The sequence below is a fragment of the Silurus meridionalis genome, chromosome 21, assembly GCF_014805685.1.
Source record: "Silurus meridionalis isolate SWU-2019-XX chromosome 21, ASM1480568v1, whole genome shotgun sequence".
NCBI lineage: Eukaryota > Metazoa > Chordata > Actinopteri > Siluriformes > Siluridae > Silurus > Silurus meridionalis.
The window spans coordinates 14,516,111-14,538,030 of record NC_060904.1 but is presented as its reverse complement, the minus strand read 5'-3'; the positions used below and the strand labels follow the sequence as shown (position 1 = coordinate 14,538,030).

General features: G+C 35.0%; 1 protein-coding gene across 1 annotated transcript; it reads left to right on the top strand.

The window, feature by feature from the left end:
• Positions 1 to 12,619: 12,619 nt before the first annotated feature.
• On the top strand, positions 12,620 to 21,460 carry ncam3 (neural cell adhesion molecule 3). The gene is made up of 15 exons (XM_046877364.1): positions 12,620 to 12,771; positions 13,311 to 13,397; positions 14,746 to 14,931; positions 15,904 to 16,041; positions 16,519 to 16,662; positions 16,751 to 16,868; positions 17,199 to 17,353; positions 17,674 to 17,801; positions 18,299 to 18,431; positions 18,658 to 18,825; positions 19,086 to 19,205; positions 19,464 to 19,466; positions 19,665 to 19,792; positions 20,013 to 20,175; positions 21,264 to 21,460. Exons 1-15 carry the CDS (start codon positions 12,714 to 12,716, stop codon positions 21,458 to 21,460), a joined length of 1,926 nt encoding a protein of 641 aa, XP_046733320.1. The 5' UTR covers positions 12,620 to 12,713.
• The last annotated feature ends 460 nt before the right edge of the window (positions 21,461 to 21,920 follow it).

The following is a 21,920-nucleotide window of genomic DNA, read 5'->3' as shown; positions in this document are numbered from 1 at the left end:
GCCTAATTATCTCTTATATTCTGTGTAAAGTTTAAAAGTAGTCATCACAGGGTTCAATGTTAAATGTGCTGTTTTAAAGTCACTCTTTCATTAATCTTTGTACTGAGTTGTCAGAAACAGAAGTGTTCTGAGATGAGGAGACTGAGAACATTGATAAATATCTTCAAGTCATTGCACGAAAATGGATGTGTACGTGCCTGCCGGTGTATGAAAGCTGGGTAAAGTGTATGTATTTTCCTTAGAGGGCATTTTACCCGAGGGCCTCGGCCCTACGTGACTGTGGTGGGGTTCAGCTCTGCCAGCTGCAGCCTCCTTCGTCCGCTGATAACACTAATGAACTTCCTGTGATTACTTCTAATTGCCCACAGCCCAGACCGAGACTCTTAGGGTGGGGAACGTGTGTGTGGGTGTATGAAAGTGTGGACGTCTGTAGTGGGCTCCTGCCTTTGATTAAGGCAAGAATTGCAGCATCGGGTTGTGTTGAGTAGGGAGGAGTTAAACGACAAGAGTCGGGCACAAGTGCACCACGGAGACTTGTTATGACATCCTGGTTTTTACAGCTCCCACATGCACTCTAGTTGTCAGTGGAATTGGGCTTGAACGTGCACTGACTAGGAAAGGATGAACGTCGGCGTAATATTCTCTGGTCACACGCCAGTGGATGACGGGGACTTGATAACCTTTCCCATCACAGTCCACATCTAAGCAGTAAATCAAAGTGTCTCCAGGACTTGTGATGCGGAAGACATAGATCCTGTCCCCATGGAGTGCCTCTGTGTGTGTCCATGGGTGTGGATCTCTGTGAATCTCTCCATGACTCCCTCTGGGTCAAAGGGTCAGCCTTTAAATGCCACCATGTCTGAGCTTAAGGGTGGGAGACACAAGTTTTATCCAGGAACATGCACATATACAATATATTTTCTATTTTTCTCTATGTCCATTCAGTAGCCATTTGAGTATCCGTCTTTAATGTTCAGTCAAGTGTTTAAGCAATCGGAAAGCAATAATAAAAAAACTGTTTTTGTAGTGTTTGTTTCCTACATAGTTGTTATGACAATACGTTTTTCATCTTTTAAACAGTTCTGTAGATTCAAATCTTGAATTGACTTAAATCATAGAAAAAAATAAACATTGCACAAACACTGGCAATTACAGCCTCAAAATATAACACATCAGGCTCTATTCTGGTCTGTTTGTGCAAATATCCTGCTGTAACACTGGCCCATTTTCTATTTAGACTATTTCTGTCTAAATTTAAATGTTTGATGGGAAGCAGCGTTTATCTCTGACTGTTACAAAGTTTTGAGATTTTATAACATATTATATAGAATAACATGTTAGAACGAGCCTAATTAATATGAGCCTGGGATTTGCCTGGAATGAGTAACTGAACTTTACCTTCTGACTATTTAAAATCAAGAGTTCAACAGCACTGTAAATTAATATAATATCATTTGAATATAATATCACTTTACAAAGAAGAAATTTGGAAACTGGAAATTTGCTTGATCATGCAAGTATTAAAGCAGGCACTGGTTCATTAAAACTGTGCAGCGGATTTATTTTTTTATTTATATTTTTTAGCACTGTACTTTTAGTGAACCTGTGCTATCTGTATCCTTGGATTCATGTTCTTGGCTGACAGAAGTGGAACCTGATTTGATTTCTGCTGTGTAGCCCATCTGCACGGTTTGATGTTTTCTGGGATGCTTTTCTGCTCAAAATAGTTGTAAAATCTAGTTATTTGAGTTACTATATACCTACTGTAGCTACTACTGTATTTATTTGCTGTTTTAATTCTGACAATGACAGAACTGCAACTCAACTGCAACTGATACTAGTGTGATAAAAAATCCCAGGACACTCAAAACCAGCCCTTCTGGCATTAACAACCACAGCATGGTCAAAGTCAGTGAGATCACATTTTATCATGCTTGATATGAATACTAACGTATCTGTATATTGCATGTAGGGTTGTGGCTACATGATTTGCTTATTGGACAAATACCCATTTTTATGTAGTGACAGTGCAGATAGCATACTTATTACACAACATTTTAATGTGCCATATTTGAATAAATAACACTAAACAAACAGGACACTTCACCCAATGACTGCGTAAATGCAACCAACTGATTTGTAGCCATAACAAATAAGGGGAAAAAACTCACCCTGCCTTTTGCGTCTCGCTTCCTATTATAACAGCGCCATATCCTTGGTACGCCTCAAAGCCAAATCACCAAAAACATCTCATTAACCAGCTGCACCAAAAGAAATGAAACATATTAGCCATCATCTCAGACATTTAGTTTTCAAACCAATTCGATAACCCAATCAAGATCAGTACAGGCACATTTCGGTGGCCTTTATTCACATTTTGTTATTTTTGTGTCTTACTGTATATGTACTGTATATTAAGTTAAACAAAACAACACAGCTTACTATTACTTTGGTAATTGTCTTTAGTCACACAGAAACAGTATTATGGCTAGACTGCTAGTACGTATGTATCAATTAGCCTTTAAAGTGAGCTAATGTAAATGCTAATGCTCTTCCTTCAATTGTTTTGCGGCTTTTCTTCACCTTGGTGATCAGATATTTGTCGTACTTAATGTCAACTGCTCCTTCTTTGTTTAGACTACTCAGTGTTGCTAAAAATAACCACGCAAGTTGGCTAAGGGGCTTAGTGGGGTTTATGTACATGTACAGTATCTTGGAGTCTGGGAGGATGCTCAATTATTTCATTGTCATTTTTTGAGAAAACAATTGTTATGAATCTTAAAAGCATTTAAAGAGTTAATGATAAACATTTGTTGCATTTGTGTAGTTGGATTAGATTCTCTAGCTCATGATCACTTAAATGTGTACACCATGAAGTACTGAAAGACTAGAACTAGTCTTCATGGCTTTGTCAAACGTTTTCAAACTGTGAATAAAAAAACACCTGAACTTTTTTCAGCATTTTATTACAGTGTGATCTAACCAGAAAACTTTTTTGTAAAGGGTTTTCCACAGCTAGGTGTCCATTACACGATGAAGCCTTAAAATTGTTTAGTTACAGTCAGTTTAATCATCATTCTAAATAAATGTGTTTAATAAATTAGGGCAACACACACACACACACACACACACACACACACACACACACACACACAATTAGGATAATTTACCATAGTCAGTCCACCTACCTTCATGATATGGTCAGTGTGATGAAAAGAGAACATGCATGGAAGCTCCACATAAAAACTTGAGTTTAAAATCAAACCCACTACCCCGAAGTTGTGAGCCAGCAATGATACTCTGATTGCCAAAAATCTACTTTTCCTTATTGTGGTGGTTGTCTTTTACATTAAAACAAAATTTAATGAAAAAAATGTTTTGATTTAACATAATAATGTATGTAATAATACAATTGCTTAAAATGAACAAACATGATGATAGTTCAGCCTTTCATGAGAAACCCAAATGCTTGGTGTCATTATCCTGTTAAAGGACCCATGATCTGCAACTGAGACAGGGCTGAGATTAATCTCTCGCAAAAGGCAGCAAATCAGCCCCGAAACCTAATCGAGCCCTCTCACAGTAGGTATCGTGTTCTTGTTTTGTGAAAGTTTCATTTTGTGACCTACAGTTCAGCTGTTCTCTATTTCCAGTAAGGTCCAGTTCTGTCTCATCTGTCCAAAGGACATTCTCCAAGAAGCATTGTGTCCAGTACGCATTTGAGCAAATTTTAAATGTAATTACTATAATTCAATTATTTCTATATCTTTACCCACAAATTAGCCTGCATCTGTATGTTAAAAGACCTTGCTATGAAAATTTAAAAATCTTTATAATAACATAATAAATGTATGAGAAATGTACATGAAAAAACCCCAGAAAAATATATTTTTACACTTTAAAGGCGGAACCTCATAATAGTTAAAGAAAAAATGCTCAAACATTTATGAAGGAGAACAGTAGTAGATTAAAAGCACTTAAATATGTGGTGGGCCATTTTACCGCAGTACATGACACCCGGAGAACATGTTACATGGCCAAATAATTGCTGTCTTTTGGTGCTTATCTGTTTGTCTCCTCTTCCTGGAAAGTCTGTCTCAAGGACTGTGGAGTGCATCTAAAAGCATGTGTTGTCTGTTTCCAGGCTCCTAAACTTTACTCTATTGTCAGAGCGACTCTTGTTTGTTTACTGAAATAGAAAGAAGACAAAACCGGGAACTGCTGCTGGACAATACTTTTAGGGAGCTGGCGTCAAGGGTGCATCCTGAAACTGTAAGGCAAAAAAAAAAGGGGAGCATCAAAAGTATTTAGGCAGCTATAATTACAATATACAGTGTATATGAGAAGGAATGATCGCATCTATTATGTATAGTTAAGTATAAATATTTAAGTATATTTGAATTTTTTTTATATACAATGTTTTCTCATATACAGTGTATGAACAAAAGTATTGGGACACCTGACTTTTCCAGCCATTTGTGGTTCTTCCCCAAACTGTAACCACAAGTTGAAGGCACACACATTGCTTAGGATGTGATAGAAATAAACATTACCCTTTATTAGCATGAAAAATGCCCTCATGCACAAAGCCAGCTCCTTGAAGGTATGCTATACATAGGTTTGAATGGAACATCTTGATTGGCCTTCTATAGACCATTAATCTCAACCCTGTTGAGCACCTTTGGAATTAATGTGAACATTGACTGCACCTTAGGCCTCAGTACATCTTTACTAATACTTAATACTTTACTAATGCATTTTTGGCTGAATGAGCCCATCTCCACAAGCACACTCCGAACTCTAGTGGAACATCTTCCCAAAAGAGTGATGGATGTTCAGAATATGAAACTTTTGCCCTTATAGTGTACCGCTTCTTACATTGTATATGAGAAATAAAGAAAAGAAAGAAAGGAAGAAAGAAAGAAAGAAAGTCACAATTCACAAATAAAAATACTGGAAATAAACAAAACAAAACGAATATAAAATCAAAGCAACCTTATAGAGGTTTCTCCCATTGCAATGCTTTGAAAGTGCACGCTCCTCATAATGAAAGAAAATGAGCGAGTTGATAAGCACTGTGATACGAAGCCCTCAATGGGTGGACTGCATCCCTAGTGACCAGGCAGACCATTAGGGCCTCTGGAATTGATACGCTATCGGGATGGAAGTGTTGGACAGGCTCGGTGGTGTGGCGGCACTTTGGACACGGCCGAAAATTGCATAGGGCTCCAGCTGGGTGGCAGGTCTAATTAAAGAACTAATGTGCTGCAAGGAAAGTGCGAAGAGCTTGTCTCAAGATGAGATTGTATTGCAACGGAAACAGATAAGCTTCAGCGAAAGCTTGCCTTGTTGTGGTTTTTGAGGCAAAATTGGCTTTTGGCAGTGTAAAAAAAGTGGCAGAATAATAATTTTTTTATTGGCATCATTTACAGAGACAATGGTCAAAGATTTGGTTTTCACCTGACAACTAATAAGCAGATTACCAATGCATGAATCCAAAAAGCATGTGATGGCGCTTATTTAGAATGCAGTTTCCCTCGTATTAATCTTGATCTAGAGTTAATTAAAAAAAGATTGGACAGATGACTTCTCAGTAGGTCTGGCATATAATTTTAAAAACAGCATACATATAAATCAAAAGTATTTATCTTGAGGAATATACAGTGCTCATTGTAGACATAATTTTGGTAAAATTAGGTCGAGATTACCCTGAACTGAGCTTCTGAAGAATGCACGGTTCCTGCACAAAATGATGTGTTTACTGGAATTTCAAACTGCTTAAATTGGACTCAAGTGGTTGTCTTACACTTATAGTGTTTTGCTTTACCAATACAGTGAACGGACATCTGTGGACGTGCTCTGATACAGTCCACATCATGCTGCCTAACTGGACCTGTATTGTGTCATATCAAATTTCTTTAAATGCCCATAATATATTTCAGCATGTGGCAGCATTTTTTTTTAGGCATTGTTCAGAATTGCAGAATCTTCATTTGCCAATATCTCAAAACCCACTGCAAAAAAATTGCTCTTGTGCAATTTGCAAAATGTATTGCTCAAAAATGGACACACCCCCTGAATGTGTTTAATTCATTATGCATTAATCATTATTGACAGCTAGCACAGTTTTTTTTTACCTCAGAGGTTTTTTACTCACAGTGTGCATTTACTAAAAATCTTTGCACAACAAGCTTAGTTCAGTATTCAAATGTAAAAGAGTAATGATTTATTTAACTCAGTATCTGTTGTCACTTATCAGAGGATGGATTTGCATTCAAATTTCCTTTTAATCATTTTTCCTCATGTCATCTCAAGGAGGTTTCGCTCACCATTGTCACTTCTCATAAGAGATCAAAATATTAAATTGAGCTTGCCGTGGCAATGTTTACTTGTGATAAGAACTCTAGATAAAGCTGAATTGAATTAAATAAACTGACCCACAAATGGAAGTGCCTGTACTAACTACTCTCTGTCATATCTGCAGTTTTGTTTTGCTTTGCTTTGTTACCAGGGTGAAAAGTGCTGGAACTGGTCAATTAGAAACCTTATCCTGCACAATGTGACTATAGTACCTAAGCAAATTTGCATAATCTGCATAATTTTCTGTGGACTACAGCTAGAAAAATTTGTTCATCTAATGTAGCCTTATGATATTTTGTAATACTGTAATATAGCTTAAGAAACAGAAGACTGTATGCAGGGTATTGGCAAGACTGAGTGGAATTAAGGTGATAAGATTCATGGAGAGCAGTAAATTACGTACATGTGGAAATCTCTTCAGAATGCATATAACCTTAAGGTGGATCAGCTGCAACATCAGGAGGCCACATCATGCCCCACTCCTATCAGAAAAGAACAAGACTCTGTTACTACATTGGGTCAATGAAACCAGAAAAGCTAATACTGGACAAAATAAGGTGATGTATTTCCAATCTTCAAGGAATAATTTCTCATTATGGTGTATGATGTAAACATTAAATGAAGCTCTTGACCTGTATCTGTGTGATTATATACTGTACATTGCACTGCTGCCACATGATTGCATGAATAAGCAGATGTTGATAGGTTCCTAATATAGTGGCTGGTGAGTTTATATTCATGCTTTTTTTATTAGACAGTGATTATAAAAATTATACATATCTGTTTTAAAATGGCAAATTTTTGCGAGGGATGAAACTAAAAATCATTTTGGAATTTTTTTTCTCACAGGATTTATCACATCTTTAATGTGATATACCAACCAACAAATCGATAAAAACGAATTAATTATATTTTCGATAATGTTTTTATAATTTATATCTATATAAATGATTTAAATAGACCTATATCTGCCATCGGTGACTTGATTCTGATTAATCTTCAATAGATTGAATAGATTGAGCACAGTTTCTGTATGATTTTCATGACTTGGTCCTGATAGACTTACAAACCATATATGTATATATCTTATTGTGAAAAGGTATTGAACACGAAAGGGCTACGAAAGAATGTGTTATGGTTTCATGAGGCCAATTAATTATATTCTATTTATAAATAATTTATATTTTAAAACATATGTCATGTCACGATGTGCTACACTGATAAACTCTTAAAATGTGCTCTAAAAACATGCATCTTGTCTCATTTGTTTTGGCAAAAAAAGATTTGAAGTGTGCATGATTGTTTTTTTTTCTTTTTTTCTTGCTGATTGCTATTTCACACAGGATTTTACAGTGTCTTGCTTTCATGTATTTATTTGTTTCAACTATAAAATACTGTGCATTTAAAAAGGGGGGAAATGTTTATTACCGCTGCATTCGCATAGATTAAAACCTTTAAAACTTTTGTTTTATAAGTGCTAAGCATTTTATGGAAATAAATAAATACAGTCTAGTTTATTAGGTCGTATACAGTACTAATATGTGTTGTGCTTCTAGTGAAACGAGAACAAATACATTTCTAATGAATATAAACTGAAAACTGAGTGTAATCATGAGAAAAGAAAAACTCCAAGTTTTAAATTAAAGCCAAATATAGCCGATCAATTGAAATGCTGACACTTTATGAAAGTGTTCCAGATCAGCACACAAATGCTTACTTGGCTCCCATGAGGATGGGCACAACACAATGACACATTGTGTTTGACACGCAACTCATCGGTTATTGTTCTCAGCCAGAGAAGGTGAGTGAAACAATTAGAAATTCCAAAAATATCCCATGGGCTGTTTACTAAAATCCTATCCTGCTATTTACTAGAGTACGTGACTACATATGCATGTGCACGTGTACACAGGAGAATATTCATTTATACAGTAGACTAGTACACACGTCCATGATGGCCTTACTGGAGCCTCCTCCTGTTATAGACATCCTTTTACGTAACAGTACAGTCGATAAAAGTTTTTGCAAGTCATGTAGTAAACAAAGGATTTTTCACTTCAAGGAATAATTTCTCATTATGGTGTATGATGTAAACATTAAATGAAGCTCTTGACCTGTATCTGTGTGATTATATACTGTACATTGCACTGCTGCCACATGATTGCATGAATAAGCAGATGTTGATAGGTTCCTAATATAGTGGCTGGTGAGTTTATATTCATGCTTTTTTTATTAGACAGTGATTATAAAAATTATACATATCTGTTTTAAAATGGCAAATTTTTGCGAGGGATGAAACTAAAAATCATTTTGGAATTTTTTTTCTCACAGGATTTATCACATCTTTAATGTGATATACCAACCAACAAATCGATAAAAACGAATTAATTATATTTTCGATAATGTTTTTATAATTTATATCTATATAAATGATTTAAATAGACCTATATCTGCCATCGGTGACTTGATTCTGATTAATCTTCAATAGATTGAATAGATTGAGCACAGTTTCTGTATGGTTTTCATGACTTGGTCCTGATAGACTTACAAAGCATATATGTATATATCTTATTGTGAAAAGGTATTGAACACGAAAGGGCTACGAAAGAATGTGTTATGGTTTCATGAGGCCAATTAATTTATATTCTATTTATAAATAATTTATATTTTAAAACATATGTCATGTCACGATGTGCTACACTGATAAACTCTTAAAATGTGCTCTAAAAACATGCATCTTGTCTCATTTGTTTTAGCAAAAAAAGATTTGAAGTGTGCATGATTGTTTTTTTTTTTTTTCTTGCTGATTGCTATTTCACACAGGATTTTACAGTGTCTTGCTTTCATGTATTTATTTGTTTCAACTATAAAATACTGTGCATTTAAAAGGAAATGTTTATTACCGCTGCATTCGCATAGATTAAAACCTTTAAAACTTTTGTTTTATAAGTGCTAAGCATTTTATGGAAATAAATAAATACAGTCTAGTTTATTAGGTCGTATACAGTACTAATATGTGTTGTGCTTCTAGTGAAACGAGAACAAATACATTTCTAATGAATATAAACTGAAAACTGAGTGTAATCATGAGAAAAAAAACTCCAAGTTTTAAATTAAAGCCAAATATAGCCGATCAATTGAAATGCTGACACTTTATGAAAGTGTTCCAGATCAACACACAAATGCTTACTTGGCTCCCATGAGGATGGGCACAACACAATGACACATTGTGTTTGACACGCAACTCATCGGTTATTGTTCTCAGCCAGAGAAGGTGAGTGAAACAATTAGAAATTCCAAAAATATCCCATGGGCTGTTTACTAAAATCCTATCCTGCTATTTACTAGAGTACGTGACTACATATGCATGTGCACGTGTACACAGGAGAATATTCATTTATACAGTAGACTAGTACACACGTCCATGATGGCCTTACTGGAGCCTCCTCCTGTTATAGACATCCTTTTACGTAACAGTACAGTCGATAAAAGTTTTTTTTGCAAGTCATGTAGTAAACAAAGGATTTTTCACTAGAAGGAACAAGGAGCTATTGATATGATAAAAAAATGACAGGTCCTTGGCACCCTGATGCTTCAATCTCTGTTGGCTTACAACAGCATCGCGCTATATTTATCATGCAAGCCGGTTTCATGCTGAGTTCATCTATTTATTTATTCATCTTTAATTGAATGCTGGTTTCTCGCAGTGCACACTATCACACCCATGGGATCACTTTAGCATTGACAATCCACTTGGCTTTTTTTTTTTGGAAAGTAAAAGAGAGAGATTTAGAGGAGGAAGCCTTTATAGACATTGGGAGAACGTGCAAAAGATCACACATAGAGAAACACAAGAGCTGGATTAAACCCACAGCACTTACATAATACTTGAATCACTTTTATATAAAAGACTCGTTTAAATAGAACATTTTGCGCTGTTTTAATTCAAACACCATTTTTTGAAAGTGGATTCATGGTGGAATTTAGGGAGTAATGCTGACTTGAACTTACAATCTATGAAATAGGCCTTCTAAAAAAATTGCTTACACTGCATACTGACCCATGTGTTTTTTTTAGGAGGTGAGAAGAAACCAAGAAAAACAAAGAAAACTGAGTTAAGGCTTGAACTAGGGACCCTGGAGCTAGGGGCTAGTAATAACCATTGCAAGAATTAAGTAGTGTAGAAATCTACCATTGTGAATAGCAATCAGTTATGCTTACTGAACCTAAACAGTCAAGTCAAGTCAAGTTTATTTGTATAGCGCTTTTAACAACAGACATTGTTTTAAAGCAGCTTTACAGAAATCAACAGTAAAGGTGAACGATGTGTATTTATCCCTGATGAGCAGCCATGGTGACTGTGGCAAGGAAAAACTCCCTTAGATGTAATGAGAAAGAAACCTTGAGAGGAACCAGACTCAAAAGGGGAACCCATCCTCATTTGGGTGACAGCAAAAAACAAACAAAAACCATGAACCATGTCAAACATTTCACTGTAATATATTAATAAATAACATTGGTTTCCTCACATAAACATTCTGATAGATTGATTGGATGTATTAAATCTCTGAGGTAGTACTGTACATGGATGTGTGTAAATGATGCCCTGAGATAGACCAGCATCTTGTCCATGATATATATTCCCACCTCCCACCCAGTGTTCCTTGGATAAGTTCTTAGCAAAAAAAAAATGTTTGAAAAGAAAAAACATAATGCATTTAATTTTTTTTTTATTATCTTTGAATTTGTTTGACTTCTGCTCACTTAAATGTTGGTGATATGTAATGAGAATATAGTCAGAATTATTCAATAATAAACCATTTACAATATTAGTTTCTTTTCTACCTAGTGCAAACGGACCTCTATGTATAGATGCTTGAAAACAAAAAAACTGCTGTATTTGATATGTATTTAGACAACTGACCATAACACGTGTATGAGCTTGTTGAACATCCCATTATATATTTATTCCCAGTTTGCTAATATGATATGCTCTACTTTTCTGAGAAATCTTTGTTTTACATTTCAGAATGTGGCCATAGTAATTTGTGTTCATCACATGTTGCTAGGGTCAAAGGTATCTGATGTTAAAGCCTTCAAAAATGCTTTTTTCATGCTGCTTGATGGCTGCTGCTTTACCAAATCAGATTTCGAGTTGACAGCATTGAGGCAGGCACACAGTAACATCAGCATTTGTATGTCTTTTAATTGGACGGTAATTGAGGGCACTAGTCAGAGCTTACAAACCGGATCTGTAGCAATCTGCACAAGTTCAAATATATTTGTGTTGATTCAATAGCTGTTATTTCATTCCACAGTGGTTGACAGAGGAGAAGAAATTAACTTAAACACAGATATACTTACGTGAGAATCTTTTGACCGGTCAGCCAAAAGGGGATCAAGAGAGTAAATCTTTTTCATGACCTATTTATACTTTTGTATGATCTTTTCTGTAGCCATTACACAAAAAACAGACAATTTGTCTTAATTTCAAATCCCAAAAGCAACCAGTAATTGCTGGAAAAAAATGCACAAAAATGCTTGGAATTTTTTTAAGATTATTGCTGATGGTTCTGCTACAGATGTATGAGGGCCGCAGTGGCTGCAGTGAAAGGAGACTTGTTGAAATGTGTTTATTGAGTTTCTTATTGTAGTAATGCCTTTCATTCTCGCTGCATTAGATACTTGTTTGTGATGCAGCGCTCTGTTATGCTGCGTTTCTGTATAATATTGATATAATATTATTGTCATAAGTGTGATATAAAAAGGGATGGATACAGGTAGGGGATCTAGGTACAAAATGCATGGCCTGCCTTGAATATATTCCAGTCTTGAATATATTCAGATGGAATTTTTTTCTATTTTGGATGATGATAAACCAAATAAATAATCTGGAAATTCGTACATGTAAATCAGGAAATTTACATTTTTACAACTTGGTAAAACATTGAAAATATTTAAGATTTTTTATCTTTTTTTTTTTTTTTTTGGGTGTAATGATCTACGTGCACTTCTCCTTAATAAAATGTACCATGATGTACGCATTCCTCCATGAGGAGAGGTCTCAGGAGAGTGCTGTCCTCGTGCCATCCGGCGCACTCAGGACGAAAGACGCAGCAGCTCCGGCGCCTGTCAGGGTAGGGCGCCTTCTTTCCCTCCCTCATCCTCCTCCTTGTCGGCAGAGAATTGCAGTAAAAGCATCCAGGACGTGCAAATGCCGGCGAAAGATTTTTCAGAGATAACGATTTTCCGGTGTGTTTCCGTCATGAGCCTCGTCGCAGTGTATAAAAACAGTTGCACATGGAGGAGGTTTATGAATTTTTTGGAAACAAGTTCACCAGCTCTCCAGAACCATGGCCACGTCCACGGTCATAATAACACTCTTTTTCTACGTGTTTTCCACAGTGACAGGTAAGAGCAGCTTTTTACATTTCTTAAGGAATTTTTGAAATGTAGTTCTATATAACATATATCTTTTTTTTTTTTAATTTGTCATGCAAATATAATTTTTATGTTTATTTAATAATTGCATGTTCTTTGGATTTTTCTTAAAAAAATGCAAACATTATTATTATGATTATTATGATTATTATGATGATGATTATTATTATTAATTATAAAAAAACTGTACCATTTTCCTAAATTACCATATAATAGAAGAATTGACATCTTTGACATGGCTTATTGAGTTTCACTGTACAGGAAGAAATTGTGAAATAAAGGAAGTCTTTTACTACAAGCAGCCACAGGAAAGGAAATCCGTGACTACAAAAAGCCACTGACTTCTTATACCATGCAATAACATCTTACTGCTAATTTTAGTTGTAATACTGTATATTACCTCATGTGCACTTTCTGACCATGCAGTCTTCTTTCCCTTTGTAAACTTCAATCAAAACCATATCACGACCTCCCAAATGATTACTGATAACATTTCCCGTTTTTATCAGATGCCACAACAGAAGCACCCAAAGTGGAACTCCATGCCACGAACAAAGATATTGAGGTGGGAAGCGAACAGCTGTTGTTCTGCAAAAGTAAGTGTGCATTTGCTCTAGGTTTTCTGTTAGCAATGACATGTTGAGATTAACTCTTGCGTAACCTTTTATTTTATTAGACTGCTTTAGACACTCCACAAGCAGTCATGAACCAGCATATCAATTATAAGCATGTCAAATGATTATCTTTTAGAAAATGTAATGACCTATGGATAATTCTTAGTCTTTAGATGATCTAATAAAGAGCTAAAATGTGAATTGGACCATCTAAAAAAGTGCATCTGAAGAAGATCATCTGGCTAAATAAGGGAGAAAGTTAATAGTCTTTGAAGTGCAAACTATCAACAGAAATATGTTTTTTTAACAATGCTTTGTTGAGTGTCTAAAATCTGAGTGTTTCTAAAACTGTCCCTCAGTCAGCTATTGTGTATAGACATTTGCAAAATAAGTTTTAAATCTGGCTGTTTTATCTAATCTGTGACAGAAGTGGCAGCTGAGTGGTTAAGATTTTAGCCTACTGATTAGTAGGTTGTGATTTCAAATACCTGCACCAACACTTATCAGTTATCTGCACCACCACCCTTAACTGTTCAGTTGTAGAAATATGAATTCTTAATTCTGATTGGTCAGAATTTCTATAACAGCAGATCTGACTTTGATTCAAATCACTTTTGAATTGCTATGTAATAATGACACTAATCCACAGCAACATGTATGGCAAACAACACGCAATTATGTAAGACAATATAAAAAAGAATAAATAATTATCTGTAAACATGTAATATTTCGGCAATGAGTCTCCAATGTACTTTAATAATTGTACTGTAGCAGTAAAAGTTAAAGTTGGGACTTTAAACGTTCCAAATTGAAAATGTTCTGATTTCTCAGGAACATGACAGTTAAATGGAGGAAAGTGATGCTAGTGAAGTAATGAAGCATGAACTGTAATAACTCAAAATTGTATTCATTGACAAGTTGATAAGGCATGGGGTACAGGACGAGAGTCAATAATGTGGGCCTATTTATCTGAAGTGTTTTATTCTTTACATGATAGATTATATCACTTTAATCAAACAATATTAAATTTAAATATTACTAGTTAAGTGCGAATTCTGACAGGACACTGGTTGTGAATATCAATCTCTTGGAGGTCCTTTTTTATCCACCAAATCCTCTAATTGTGAGGGTCAAATATTAGTAATTTGGCTTATCATTGTAATAAAATTTCACTGAGACTACAGCATATGAATTTTCAACCTTACATGTAATATCTTGTCATAAGAAGTTTACATCCACATAGAATCCATCCATCTATTTTGATGATTAGACAAAGGATTAAATTATTCTGTTCATAAAATCCTCTCCATTAAATCCATTTGATCTGCAGCCAATAAAGCTACAACGTTCAAATGGCAGAAGGATGGAGAAGATATTGAAGACAATATAGAAAGTGATGAAGAAAAGAGTCGGCTGACCTTGAAGAACGTCCAGCATGAAGACACTGGAAAGTACACATGCATTTGCGATTTTGATGGCGATGAACAGGAGGAATCCATCCACATATATGTCTATGGTAAACACATTTTTTAATTTTATAATCCTTTGTAACACTGATATTACATACAGTTAATATATACTAACAATGTAACATAGACATATTTTATTGCATTATTTAATAACTACCTAGGGCTTTTGGAACAAAAAAATGATTTATGAATTAAACTTGTGAGATGATATACAAAGATATTATACATTTCCTTTTGCATTTATATCGAAGGTAGAAATCTGTCATTTATTTTTGCTTAGAATAGTCATTTTTCTTTTTTATTTATAGCCCATTTATGAGGAATTTACCACTTTTTCTTACCTTTTGAAAAGTGTATTTATAGTATCTGCTTAGTTTTTTGTTAAGATTTCATACTGAAATACTTTCAGTGGAAGAATTGGTGGTTCTTTTACATTAAAAATTATACCCTATGACAGAGTATAAAAATACACAATCTATACCTTTTTAACCTGTAATGAATGTGTCTTGTTAGCATAAACAAACGATTATCCTCCATTAAAAAAACACTAAAACTTATCTTGAAAAAAACAAACCATAACACCTATATAATTCTACCCAAAATTTGGGATAGTCTCAACCCCAGGTTTAGCAACAGCTCCTAGAATGAGCAGTTTTAAAAATTTCAATGAGTGTACTAATATACTAGTATTTGCTTTAGACCAATCAACATGCGTATGTAATAGTTTGTGAAATCCATAACACTGACTTTAAAGTTTACTGTATTGAAGAGAAATCCACTTGGTTGGATCATTGCTAATAAAAGAAGGCCATGTTTTTGTTTATGCTTTTTAGCTCGAACGTGGCAAATAGTAAGAAATCCAAGTTCTGACTTTAATTTGAACATAGCATTTACTCTCTGTTCACTCAATTGTATAAAGATAAAATCCTATAAATTTCACATCACATATCCTGATATAATGCCAGTATTTACCAATGCCAATACCAATATTTGCTTTTCTGTTTTTTTTTTTCTGCTAGAGACACCAAAGTTTGTTTCAAATAAAACATATTATGAGTTCCTGGTGAACGAGACAGCGTATATTCCATGCGAGGTCACCGGGAAGCCTGAAGTGGAGATCAACTGGTATTGGAACGGTTTACCCATAGCAAATAATGGTAAGACTCTCAGAACAGGATTTTGGTGTGTTTCATTGGTTTTTGCTGTTGAATTATAAAATTAATCTTAATTTCAGGTATTAATAATATAAATAAATACATAGGTATTAACATTTTTTCACATTTTTTGGTCTCATATTAAATAAACCTCGGCATGTTGTGTATTTGAAATGTATATTAAAATATTTATAATCTTTTTTCATATAAAAAGGTGTATTGTCTTTTTGCATGAATTCACTTTAAGGAAATGAAATTTTCTTGATATTTTATTTAGTTAAATGGTAAACCCATGACATGTACAGTTGACGTTTATGATACTTGATACATGAAACACATCCCAGCTGTTTTGGTTTCTGTGAGATAAAGGGATACCTGTCTTACAACAATCTCCCTGAAATTTCCAATTTCAAGAAATGCTAGTGTTACAATGCTGTAGTCGTCCATTTCTAATTCTAATTCTAATTCTCTTGTCTGCAGACACAAATAATCTCAGTGTGCTATCAGATGGGTCACTGCAAATTACAAATATTCAGAGGCAAAATCACGGAACGTATGTCTGCGAGGGAAAAATCAAAAGGCGGCCTGTAGCGAAGACTCTGAACATCTCTGTCGTAGTAAATGGTAGGCCATTAGAATATGTACAACTATAGAATTAAATTAATTAAATTATGGCTTAAACTGGAAGATGACCCTTCTTGTTTTTTTTCAGTTCCACCATCTGTCATAGTTCGTGGTGAGAGTGCAAAGGTTTTGGCTGGACCAAACAATAAAGCCACTTTAACCTGCTTGGTTACAGGAGCACCTCATCCAAATATCTCTTGGAAAGTGTAAGTAAATGAAGTACTTGATATAAAGAACTGTGATTTTACTACACTGGAGATTATTACATTCTTTATTGCCTTTCAGCCTGAACTATTCTCAGAACTGAATAACGATTTCAGAATTAAGAATTCGCTTTCATTCAGTAACTTATTTTCATAAACAGTAACAATTGGACAACTAAAATTTTATTATGTGTCCAAATTGGTGTAAATTGTTGTTAAACCATATTGTTGGCACAAAGACAATTCAATTTGACATATTTATTCAAAATGACTTTCATTTGTTTCCTATATCCAAAAAATTTAATGTTATTATTCCTTTCATCCTCCTCTTAGGCCTGACACATCAGATTCCTCCCGCTACACATACAACTCTGACAAGAGTAAACTCATCATTAATGGTCTGGCCAGGAGGGATGCTGGAAAATATGTTTGTACCGCCATCAATAACTTTGGAAAAGACAGCGCAGAATTTACACTGGATGTCACAGGTGAAAAGATACTGCATAGACATTTCGATATAGATATACAAATAGATTTTACTGACTAAATTGGCAATTCATTACAGAACCAGCAGGTACAAGGGATAGTTTACTTTTCCCCTATAACCATCACCTTACTGAATTCTGCACTACACTGTTAGGACACTGATATCTCACTGATGCTTTTTACTACTTTTCCTAGTATATAACTATAATCACTATGTAACCCAATTCACCATTAACTCTAAGATCATCACACTGCATTGTTGTACCATCCTATAAGCAGGCATGGTGATTTTAACAAAAATTTTGGGGGTTGCCTTCTGTAGAACATCCAACGGTGACACTGGATAAGAATGTTCAGGTTGTGAAGCTCGGGGACTCAGTGTCTGTCAACTGTAATGCCAATGGACATCCTACACCCACCGTGCAGTGGCTGAACAGGAACAATATCTTGGTAATCACCATTTATTTGATAAAATCCATAATATTTTGACAGGATTACCCAGATGGTGCCTCATTGATCAATGTACAGGGTGTCAAATATCCAGTAGGGATATATCCAGTATCCATTAATAAAATGTAAAAAATTATAAAAATATATAAAAATTGTAATACATTTATATTCAATTAAATAAAATTTTAATACAAAAAATAGATTTTCTGGCTTTCACGACTTCATTTGCTGTCAACAAATGCTTTATTAAAAATACATAAAAAAATATGAAGTGAGAATGGGGCTGAATTATTTTTAGCCCAGACTGTAAATTCTTTGAACAGCCATGTCACATGATGGTCTAATGTTTCTGATTGGCCATTGCGTTTGGGCTGTTTTTAGCAAAAGTGTTTGAATCCAGTCAGACTTGATGCTTATTTTGTTAAGTACAATGTATTTTTTGTTTTTTTCTTGTTCTGAAATAACATTCTTTTCCTGTGTATGTGCTTATAATGTAGCCCAGTAACGGTCGTCTGAGAGCTTTGGCAACGACACTTCAGATTGACAATGTGATGCCTTCTGATGGTGGTGTGTATTCCTGCAATGCCATCAATGAGGCAGGCAAAACCACACAGACCCTCACTCTAATGAGTAAGAGCAAGCAAAACCATTGACTTTTCACATTTCATATTTGATTTGTTGTGAAGAATTTCTGTTGTCCATGTTCATGGTGTTTTTAAAAAATTAACATGGTTAAAATTATTCAGATGAGTTTACTGTAGGTATGGGTATATTGGTAGATTCCTTTTAAAAAATCATATTTTTTTATCTTCATTCAAGACACTAATGATTTCTCACTGTCTTCTCCTTCCTTCAGCCTCTCCAGATGTGCCAACTTCATTTACTGTTTCACCTGGACCCGCGGCTTTCCACATCACCCTGCAGAAATCTATCCAGGATGGGGGTTCTCCCATTACTCAATACATCATTCAGTGGCGAAATGACTCACAGTATGACTGGGAACAGACTACAGTCCCATCATCTGGTAATAAAAAAAATATATATATTTTTTACCTTATTGTATCTATAACGTAGTATATAGCACCTGATATTTATTATGGATCATATAATATGGCAAATGTCATGCCCTATTTATACCATGAAATTTTTTTAAATTATTATTTATGCAATGACTATTAATTGCAAATTAGTTACATGTTGTTTAAAGTTAAAAAGTTGCCAGATAATCTGAAAAAAGACACTTTTTGCTTTTTATTTTAATAGAATATTCTTTTTAATTCATAGGTGTGCTAAAGGTCACATCTCTGGAGACATACACAGAATACTTTGTGCGCATTGCTGCTAAAAACCAGCATTTTTTTGGAGGCTTTTCAGCTGAAAAGAAGATTCGTACCCTGGCCAAACGTGAGTACCAACTCTTATATAACAATCGGCCTTTAGAATATTATTTTTTCCAATTTTTACAAAGTTAGTATTTTCATTTATTCTAAATGATACATTTCATCTCGGTTTGTACATTAATTCATAAACCCATGCCTCATTGTTTATTCTTGTTTCTTTCTCTAACTGATCCCTGGCACGACTTCTTCTCCACATCACTCCTCATCTAATTATCTTTCATTCTGCCATCGTTTTCTGCGTTTGATGATGCATTACCAACAGAGGGTGAGTCAGAGTTTAAATAAAGTTTATATAAATAAATTATCTATTAAGCACTGTGTATTTGTTAGAGTTGTACAGTGTACAGTTTATATAAACTCTATAAAAACTCATCAACTGAATAGAGTGACATGTGTAAATATTTGGTATTTTATTTCCGTAATGTAACGCAAGTAGTTTACCTGACTTCTTTTTTCTGTGTAGGGGAGCCAGACATTCCTACACTGTCTGAAGATGAGGGCAAAGTAGAGAAAAACTCCTATTCAATTCCAATCAAACTGCTGGAGGATGGAGGCTCTGCTGTTACACATTATATAGTTCGCTACCGAAAGGTTAGTATGAAACTAAGTGAAACATATATATGAAGTGAAATATATATTATCACTCAGTTACTTGAAATAGCTTAAAAAGTAGGATTTGCTGATTTTTTTTCAAATTAATGATATTCATCAGATTTATGAAGTATGAATTAACCCCTTTGTGCTGATATACAGGATAATGTTCTGCTTTACTTGGAGTACATGCAAGTAAATTTCTGTTTTATTTCAACAGAACAAGGAAAGTGAGGCCTGGAGAGAAAAGGAAGCAGACGCCAATTCCAGTAGCATTCACCTCCAGAATCTTGAATATGATTCAAACTATGAGGCTGAAATCAGTGCTGTTAATACTAATGGCTTCTCCAAACCATCTAAGATCCATTTCTCAATCCCACAAGGTAAGATTTATCACGGCACAGCCCTGGGCTTCTTTTTACTTAAAATTCACTGAATCTTAGCAAGCATTCACACCTGTGCTATAAACAACAGGCAGTTAAATTTCAAAGAAGACCTTTCCTCTCATCATTCACCAGTTTCATGTATATTATCTACCATTTAACATTCATCTGTACTAAAATAAGTATACAGTTAGATCCAGAAATATTTGGACAAGGACACATTTATTTCACTCTTTATGATTTGGGCTACCCATGTCACCACAATGGATTTAAAATAACAATTTTAAAACAGAGTTACCGTATTTCAGGGGTTTAAAAATAATCTGACAAATTAACATAACACTACTTTGTTGAAAATCCTTTAGAGGCAATGACTGCCTGAAGGTATGAACTCATGAATATCACCAAATGCTGGGTTGCTTTAGCAGTATGTTTTGGGTCATTGTCCATTTGTACTGTGAAGTGCCGCCTAATCGACTTTGCAGCATTTGACTGAATCTGAGCACATAATTAACAAACACTATTTACCCAGTGCCATTGGAAGCCTTGCATACCCATGCCATCACACTGCATCCACCATCTTTTACAGAGGATGTGGTGTTCTTCAGATCATGAGCTGTTTCAAGCCTTCTCCATACTTTTTCCAATTATTCTGGTACAGGTTGATCTTAGTTTCATCTGTCCAAAGAATGCTGTTCCAGTACTGGGCCAGGTTCTTTAGTAGTTTTTTGGCAAATTCTATCCAATCTGGTTTTGTGGTGGACCTTCTGTATTTGCTCCCATGAATTCTTCTTTAAAATAACAAAACTTGTGTCCAAATATTTCATAGGCCAACTGTATATGACATATACTATCTCATTAAGGGAATACATTGGCACAATTAAAGAAAATAAATGTAAAATGGCAAATTTGGCCAAAAAGAAACAGTACCAACAATACACATTTTCAATGAAAGTGGCTTGTCATGTGAGTGCAGGTGTGAATGGCTTATGCCAATTGAACACTTTACTTTTTTTTTTTTTGTAAATCATTAAATGATGGTGTCTATATAATTATACCCTTTTGTTTTTTGACTACCTCACTTTTAGCTCAACCCAGCCTGGGTAAAGGTGGTGTAGTGGCCATTGTGTTGTTTGTCTTCGTGTTGCTGTTGGTGGGAGTTGACGCAATGTGTTGCTATACGAATCACTGTGGCATTCTCAACTTCTTGGCCCGGAAACTGTTTGGCCCCAACGTCTCTGAAACTAAAAGTCTGGAAGAGGCGTGTTTAACACTACTTTGTTGAAAATCCTTTAGAGGCAATGACTGCCTGAAGGTATGAACTCATGAATATCACCAAATGCTGGGTTGCTTTAGCAGTATGTTTTGGGTCATTGTCCATTTGTACTGTGAAGTGCCGCCTAATCGACTTTGCAGCATTTGACTGAATCTGAGCACATAATTAACAAACACTATTTACCCAGTGCCATTGGAAGCCTTGCATACCCATGCCATCACACTGCATCCACCATCTTTTACAGAGGATGTGGTGTTCTTCAGATCATGAGCTGTTTCAAGCCTTCTCCATACTTTTTCCAATTATTCTGGTACAGGTTGATCTTAGTTTCATCTGTCCAAAGAATGCTGTTCCAGTACTGGGCCAGGTTCTTTAGTAGTTTTTTGGCAAATTCTATCCAATCTGGTTTTGTGGTGGACCTTCTGTATTTGCTCCCATGAATTCTTCTTTAAAATAACAAAACTTGTGT

Bases quoted from the DNA above. Each gene is read 5' to 3' on its own strand.
- ncam3 (XM_046877364.1), top strand. From the start codon at position 12,714: ATGGCCACGTCCACGGTCATAATAACACTCTTTTTCTACGTGTTTTCC. The intron at 17,802-18,298 runs GTAATCACCATT...CTTATAATGTAG, and splicing joins TGAACAGGAACAATATCTTG to CCCAGTAACGGTCGTCTGAG. The intron at 19,793-20,012 runs GTTAGTATGAAA...TTATTTCAACAG, and splicing joins ATATAGTTCGCTACCGAAAG to AACAAGGAAAGTGAGGCCTG.